We start from the raw sequence: 8830 nt of genomic DNA on the forward strand, positions 1-8830 counted from the left end.
CTGCCTTATGATCAATTGGGTATTGTCTTTAATTGTCCGAATTATTTCAAGGACCCTGCACTGCGTAGACCCTAGGAAAGAGTCTTCAACAGCCCATAATCGGATATGTACGAATGAAAAATTTCATTTTAAATAACAAAGGGTTAGTTTTGAAAGGCTCCTGCAATCAAGGGAGGTAACTGTACTTATCAAAAAAAGCAGAGTAGCTTCCCTTGTTTTGTCGTCTGTAAAGAAAGAAGATGGCGTCACTTTCTTATTCGTGTTAGTGAAGGAAAGTCAAAAATCTAATTTTTCTCTCAGTTTTTCATTTTTCAATGAGTAAATCAAAATATATCTTTACATAATGTCAAACCAAATCATTAAGCCACACAGTGATCCTCTTAGCTCGAATTCACCCACAAATGAAGGAAATCTAAACCAAACTCAAAACCATGTCCATAGCCAAATGCAGGAAGTCCATAGTTTTACTCCGGTTAAACTTGCTGATACCTTCCGTAGACTGGTGTTTACAATGGAAAAGGGCAATACTATTATGCAAGGTTGTACTAATGCCGTATCCAACTTGAATCAAAAGGTTGCGCCAGAGCAAAAACAATTTCTTGGTGATCGAAAAGATAAGGTTTGTTTACATTTTTGTATGTTGACAATTTTGTAACCTACAACATAACAGAGGAAGAGGTTAGGATAATCATTGATACAGTGAAGAGTGAATGATAGACTTATATACATCAGTACAAACGAAAAAAGGTCTAATAAGACAGTCAGGGAAATGTCCAATTACCACCGCAATTTTTGCAGAGATAAAAGCTCCGGCCCTTCGTAGTATGTTGCCAATCAGATAAGAAAAGAGCCTTATTACAAATAGTTCTAAAAACTTTTCACGTCTGGGTGTTGAATTACTTGAGGCGGTTTGATTTTAATATTTTACTTTACTTCAAATTTTCCATAGTCGTTGTGTCATAATATTTTTCAGGTGACAGTAGAACTGAAATGTTCCTTTTTGCAAATCTTAAACATCGACACAGTAGGTCAGTGTTTTGAGGCTGAAGTTTTTGTTCAAGCGAAATGGCAAGAACCAGCCTTACAAAAGGCGGCAGAGCTAAATGTATGATTATTTCACAAAATAACAGTAAATATTTACTTCTACGTCTACGTCATGAGAATCTCAATATGCAAATTTAGGTACTTTGAAAATATATAATTGCTGAAAGTGTTAAATAATCTGCAGAAATGTCAACTTTTTATGGCGACTCGGGCGTCTCTAGTGGTCTAGAGAATCAGCGAACTGAACAAGTGGTTTATATTTTACGAAATTCTATCGATTGACCTTAAGAGTTCCAAGACAAATGCTGGGCATCAGCGGCGAACTAGACGACAACGCACTATGAATACTTCCCAGTGGCGGCACCAGCCTCTTCAGACTGGAGGTATAAATAAGCGGCAGACTGACTTAGAAAACTGTCTAGGTTCAAATTGAAAATGTTGCATCTCTGTGGAAGCTCGTAGTTGCGAGCCTTACATTAATCCTATAAAAGATTTCATGCCCAAGACAATTTTTGAAAAATAGAATTGATTTGGACACATATTTTAACGCATCTTTCTACCAAACGTACAATGCTCACTGGGATAATGAAACTTCTTTTTCTTTTGTAGGATAAAAGCATGTACGATCCTAAGGAACACTGGATACCACGAATGACTATTTTAAATGCAAATGGAGATTTAACATTCAATAGACGAAATTTTTCAGTACATTTTAATCAAAAGGGTTACAAATATCCAGTTGTTACCTTACTTTGGAGATTTAAAGGCAAATTTCGAGAAAATTTGGAGTTGGAACATTTCCCTTTTGACGTTCAGGTTTTTAAATGTTTTATATCCAAATTACTATTTTAGCATTATATTTCAGGTTATTATATTAAAGGGCAAGACCGGTTTATTTTCAACGTGAAGAATTGCGCTAATTATGCGTAGAACTATATCTAAACCCATTATATATTTTCTACAAATTTATCTAAAGTTTTCTATTATAATTGATACTAGGCCGATGATTTCTCGTGAATGGTTTCTTAGCTTCTTCCGAGACTACGGACATGCGCAGAATCTTTTGTTCACAAGTGCCGACGAATTTTCGATCAGAAATATAAAAATTAACTTTGTTAGTGTACCTCTTCGGTTGGTACATGTACATTATGGATTATTATAATAATGATTCCGGTCGGAAATATATGTAGTTAACGCTGATTGGTTCAATTGGCCCAATCAAAATCGAGTTCTCATAATCATAAATATCTAAAAATAACGTGCTCACAATTGGGTAGTCGCTATTTTCCAGAATTGTAAAAATGGAGGCGGCGAGATTTAAAACGCTAGCGTAATCGTTTAAGAATTCTTTTATCGATTGTGAAGACCACAAAAATTCATTGGAAAAAACGGTCTAGCCCTTTAAGTAGTATGGACACAATGCAATCGTATCTACTGTGCCTGACAATAACCTCGTATTAGACAACTTCCGTCCGCCATTGTTGACATCTGACCAGTCTCTGACACCCAGACGTCTCCTGTCTACGAGACTAGTCTTCAAGGGAGATAACTAACATCTAGCGAACTATTAAACTATTATTAAACTACTAACAATTAAAGATTTTCTTCCATCTGCATTCAAGCGGGAATGACCACCGTAGATACGATTGTGCGATTGTCATTGACAGTGATAAAGGTCAATAATTACCAACCAGATCAAAGTTAATCTTTTAAAACACATAATTCCACAGGCATTCCCTTTGCGGAGTCCAATAGTTAAATAAAAGTTAGTCCGGATTTGTATTTAATTTATTCAATCAATTAAAGGTATACTACCTCTTAGGATGACCAACCAGTTGACCTACCTGGTGTCAACACCCCCTATAATCCAATAAATCTATAAGAATAAGTAATAATTTATCAAACTAGGTTGGATTTGTTGCAAATAATTACTCAATTTAATGGATATATCGTATTTTCTATCAGATGGCGCCTGGTAAGTCCAACTGATATATACTGTAACACATAAGACTATCATAACATTTATTCTTGGTCAGCTGTCTACAGGTTACAACATTACTATCAGGTTACAACATCTAACTAATAGGTTACAACATCTAGGTTATCTTGGTCATGTGGTCAAGAGGACAAACCACCTTCTTTTTCTTTTTTTTTTTATTTATTCTTAGCTGTTCACTTGGGGAAAGATCATCTACGTGATCTTTTGCCGGTCTCTTTCAGCGTGAGGATCATTCTTCTTTCTGATTGGTTAAAACCAAATATAAATATTTCAGCATTAGGATAATCCTCATTTCTGATTTGTTAAAGCCTAATCTAGCAATCTGATTGGAGGATAGGACTTCTTTCATGTTGGTTGTTGATTGGCTAGGTCTCTGACAATGAGAACGCCGACATTGCCTTGTCCCAGAAACACAAAGTATAATCTTGTTGTATAAGTTAATTTACCTGCGCTCAGAACAAAGAGGGATAAGTGTCAGGGCCGCAAGGTGTTAATAACTTTAGACATAGATGTAAATGCTGCGTGGGGACTGACAAAAGAAGTTTAATCAAGTTATTAATTGGCTTTCAATGCAAGCTATTAGCACCTGCCCTTATCCATCCTAATGATACCTTGTGTAACAATACTCTCAATGACCAAGTCAATTTTAGTCTGCAAATCTAGTATTCTTTTAAAAACCTTATTTATGCAAAGATAGTTTTTTGTTTCGTATGGCTTTAAAGTTTAAACTGTACGACTCAAATTGTCTGATTTCATATTTTGAGATTGTAAACTGGGTGTTTACGTTTTGAAATTTCTATGGAGTTATTTCTAGATAGTTATCTACAGATTTGTAAGTTTCTAACTGATTTCACAGATACATTTAGTATTGCTGATTAGAAGATTGAATTGAAATTAATTGGATTATGTGCAATTGACAGAAAATGTCAATCCTGTCTCCAACATAAAAAGTGGTTAAGATTCTTTAAGAAACTTAGATTAAGTATGGATGGTATCAGACGTTCTATATTCAATGTGACATTTTGTTTTACTTTAATCCTTTATATCCACGTCACACCGAACTGCGGCCATTTGCGATCTTAAAGCGATTAAAAATGTACTTGATCGCCGGCACAAGTGAAACATTACGAGAAAGAGATCCTATCCACTTGCGACATAAAATACTATATTACCTTACAAAGGCACGTTTCTAATAATATCTATTATTTTGTTTATGGAGGTGTTAAGACACTTGTCTAAAGATATTCTCGATTCCATGGCTATTATTGGCACAATGGTCCCCACCGTACCGTCGCCATAGCACCTTAGTAGGGACGCCTTTTAAGTGTCGGGGCTATTAAATTTGTGTCTTTTGTGTGTATATAATGTAGACCGGAACTGGGTAGAATTTTAATCTGAAAAGTGTTATGGATAAATGTTAATATTTCAGCTAAGAATTTTTAATTTTTCAGGATCTAACAATTCAATTATCAACAGAAAGGTCGGCCGATGAAGTTGATTTTATCGAAGATCAACAGGTTCTTTCTACAGTAAATACCGGAACGTTTCAGAATTCTGGAGAATGGAACATATACGAACATGTTGAAACATTCAAAGATTCAACAACAAGGGAATATGTTAGTTCGACCGTCCATCCGATTTTATTCGCCCAATGCCGAGTCAAGAGAAAATTCGGGTTTTATATGTGGAATATTGCTTTCATCGTGGTATGTATTCTTATCCGTGAACACTCTCATGGTTTTATTTTCACCGTTTTCGTGTAAATAGTTGTAATCTCACAAGATGTAAACCGACCACTCCCTCCTTTGGCCCGTTTACAAGAGATGGATTTCAGCGTTTACGTTATATAAGCGATTTTGTATACGTTTGAAGCTTGTAGTTGTAAAACAGTGTGTTTATTTCAGTATAATCAAAATTTGACACTCTTACCAAAAGTCAAGCAAATTTAAGCAAATCTTCCTGTGATCGATTCAAATGAAATGAATATCTGTCTTTTCAGGCATTAATTTCAAATTATACATTTTTAATGGGGACAGAAGAACCAGATAAGGTAGATAGGATGTATAATAATGCCACATTGTTAATGACTGCTTTCGTTTTTAGAATGTCTATTACCCAAACCTTACCTGCCATATCGTATCTTACTTATTTGGTAAGTATTACAAATAGACTAAACAGACAATTTTCATTGAAAACTAACTGCTTCGTTCTTTACATTTTCACTTATATAACTTAATTTTCAAATCGAGTCGAGGAAAAGTAGCCGTGATGAAGCACTTGATAATATTAAGTTGGCGGGGTGATTGTTCTTAATCTAATGTTTTCATCAATAACGTAAAGTAGATCATATACTAATAAATAAGTTTATTGTCTAATTAATGTCACGTAATGTGCGTTGATCATAGCATCACGAATCAATAAGAAGGGTAGTTTATATTTACAATTCGGAAAAACATCTCAATAAAATTCTGAAGTTCTGCTACTATACTCCATAAAAACGTATTTAACCTGTTAAAGTGGACCCGATAGTACCCGGATGTGCAAAAAATATCGACTGTAGATGGTGTTCTAGAAAATGTCGGTAGGATATAATTCTTTGTTACTCTATTGAAACTTATTAAACTTTTTCAGGATGTTTATGTGATAGTCTCCTTGGTGTTTCATTGCCTACAGATTGCTGAAAATTCTTTGATGGCCTGTCTCAGCAGGCATATTAGTAGAGAAGAGCTTTATGATTGGGATATTTTCTGTATTTCAATTTTTGGTGTCATTTATTTCTTATTCCATATCATGTTCCTGGTATATATCTACCTAACGGTGAGTATCATTTCTGTGAGGAAAATATTAGCAGATACTGAAATTCAGACGACCATCATTCACAGACTAAATGTTCAGTACCTCCTTCACTTACTGAATGTAATATGATTACTGGTGAATAAATGAATGTTCAATATCTACTGGTGACTGAATGTTAAATATATACTAGTGACTGAATGTTAAATATATACTAGTGACTGAATGTTCAAGCTCGACTAGGGACTGAATGTTCAATAGATATATTGGTGACTGACTGCTCAGTAATGTTCAATGTCGACTGAATTTTAAATATATATATATACTCTGGTGACTGAATGTTCAGACACGACTGGTGACGGAATGTACAGTATCTAATGGTGACTGAATGTTCAATATCTACTGGTGACTGAATGTGCAATATCTACTGGTGATTGAATATTCAGTATCTACTAGTGGCTGAATGTTCAATATACAAACTGGTGACTGAATGTACAGTATCTAATGGTGACTAAATGTTCAATATATACTGGTGACTGAATATTCAATATCGACTGGTGATTGAATGTACAATATGTACTGGTTACTGAATGTTCAGTATATACTGGTGACTGAATGTTAAGTATCTGCTGGTGATTAAATGTTTGGTATGTATTAATTGAATGTTTAGTATCCATGTTGAGTGGATGTTCAGTATCTATTAGTGAATGAATGTTCCATAACTACTGATGACTAAATGTTATTCAGCCGTCAGTCATGGTATTTAAAGGGCTTATAAAGCGGTTTCCTAGCCTTTTATGTGCATTTGACTTCTATTTTGGACATTCCAATTCTTCCAAAGAAAGAGTTAACCGAAAATGACACAGCTTCCACAAGAGAATTTGTAACCAACCTACCACCATAAGGACTCACTCCACTAATTCATTTACCATCTCTTCCCATGTCATGTTACACGAAATTCAACCTTCTACAACTTTTTCTAGAAATCTCCCTGAAAGCTTTCCAATATATCGAATGAAAGCCTGACCAATCCTTAATGTCTCCTAAAAAATTAAATACATGATGACCCTGAAAATTTTGAGCTACCAAAATTGAAAGTAGACTAGCGTTCAAACGTTGTAAAGATTTGACAAGTAACTTTAATGTGTTTGTACCCCAATGTGAACATGAACAGGAACAATTCTAATTATATTATATGTTTATAATTTCAGGCTTACAGAAGAAGAAGGTTGATGGAACAAAAGGACAGATTATATCAGGTGAGATAGCTGTCGTCTCAAAGGACTACTATATCTAAAGACCGAACTATTTGCAGGTGCAGTGAGATCTTAAACAAATTCAAAGATACTGATGTTTCGATTAACTGTTTTTGATTATTACTCTCGATTCCATGTATCAAGATCAGTTACTTATCGTCATAGAGGGTTAAGTTTTCCTTGCAATAACAAAAACTTTATAAAGTGTAGAATCCACAAGTGCCGTTCAATTTTTAAATGAACAGGGCGACACCCGAAAGTCTTTCAAGACATATTGGTTTCGATAGACGATAGGCACGTTTTTTAATGCAGCTATTCCCTGACAACCCACTCTCTCCATTATCCATCAATTTAAATTACTACAGCCGATTTTGATGATTATTTAGATCTTTGTCAATTGCTTGACATTACTTGGCATAAAAAGCACATAATTTCTCAGCGTTCGACATGTATGTTATCTTGATTATCTTTTTGTATAGATTTTAGCAAAAAAATGGAAACAATATTGTTAGTTCCTAGCTATAATAATTGTCATCACTAATGCTTTATTTTCATGAAACGAAACATTTTAGAGACTATTATGTTCAATATAATTGTAAGATTGTTTCTTGTTCTGGCGTCCATAATTAGATATATTAAGGATAGTGATGTTTAATGGTTTATTTTCAGGCTAAAAGACGTCATTTAGAAAGATACGGAGTTATGATGAAACCAAACCAAGCTGATGCTTTAGCCATTAAAATTAGCCAACTAAAGTTTCAATGAATATCCTCGACTCCATCTTCACAATGCCAAGGTATTACAAACTTCGTTTTATACCTTGACTGCAATAGCCACCTTTCTTGTATCACGGAAGTTAGTAAATACAGCGATTTGGTTAGATTGTACGTTAGCGAATACAGTCAACCAAGGCCTCGACATAAAGTCTGGAAACAATAAACAATAGTGTTTAAATTCGCTGAGGTACATACAAATCAAATCGTTGCATTCTATGATACAATAAGGGTGTCTAATGTCATCAAGACATAAGACGGAATTATGAATACCTTGACCATTGCAAAGATGTACCCAGTTTGGATAACTGCTTTACTTTTCATACACTTTAAAAACTTGTTGACAGCATTAAAAAAAAACCTACTTGCAGCATGACAGCATGAATTGGAAATCATCTACGAAGATTTTAAAAGAATTTGAAATAATAGTAATCTTATATAGTCATCAGATCTTCAATTCTTCAATTTGTTGTGAAAGGAACCTAGGGGAACTGAGTCGATTTTCAATTCCATGACATTTATGAGAATGTTCGCTATAAATGTCTGGGCAGTATTTTAATGAAAATTACACCTACATATTTCTGTGATAGTTGTTGAATAATGTTATTGTTTTATTGCCTTGTTTGTGCTTCTTATTTGTAATATTTCTTAAATTCTACAAAGTGTTATAGTACGTTACAAATTAATATTGTCGTTTTTAATGGCACGTAATTAAATAATCTGTACTGTACTTCGTTCATCCATTTAAAGTGATAAATTTACTAGTGAATCTAGTGAAACCAGTACCGGTACAAAAAAATCTAATAAAAATAAATAATATAAAGAAAGTGTTTTGGCGAACTAAATCTTGGGATACCAAACCAAGATGATACTTACCAAACCAACGCATACCTACCAAACCGAAGTTTTACTTACCAAACTAAGATATAACTTACCAAACCATGGTATAAAGACCAAAGTGTAAG

General features: G+C 34.2%; 1 protein-coding gene across 1 annotated transcript; it reads left to right on the forward strand.

The window, feature by feature from the left end:
* The first annotated feature begins 228 nt into the window (after window positions 1-228).
* LOTGIDRAFT_231641 (hypothetical protein) lies at window positions 229-8596 on the forward strand. Its single transcript, XM_009054053.1, has 8 exons — window positions 229-619; window positions 974-1105; window positions 1654-1860; window positions 4495-4749; window positions 5043-5195; window positions 5675-5860; window positions 7048-7095; window positions 7762-8596. Exons 1-8 carry the CDS (start codon window positions 344-346, stop codon window positions 7855-7857), a joined length of 1353 nt encoding a protein of 450 aa, XP_009052301.1. The 5' UTR covers window positions 229-343; the 3' UTR covers window positions 7858-8596.
* Window positions 8597-8830: the final 234 nt, after the last annotated feature.

Source organism: Lottia gigantea (assembly GCF_000327385.1).
Source record: "Lottia gigantea unplaced genomic scaffold LOTGIsca_21, whole genome shotgun sequence".
Lineage (NCBI taxonomy): Eukaryota > Metazoa > Mollusca > Gastropoda > Lottiidae > Lottia > Lottia gigantea.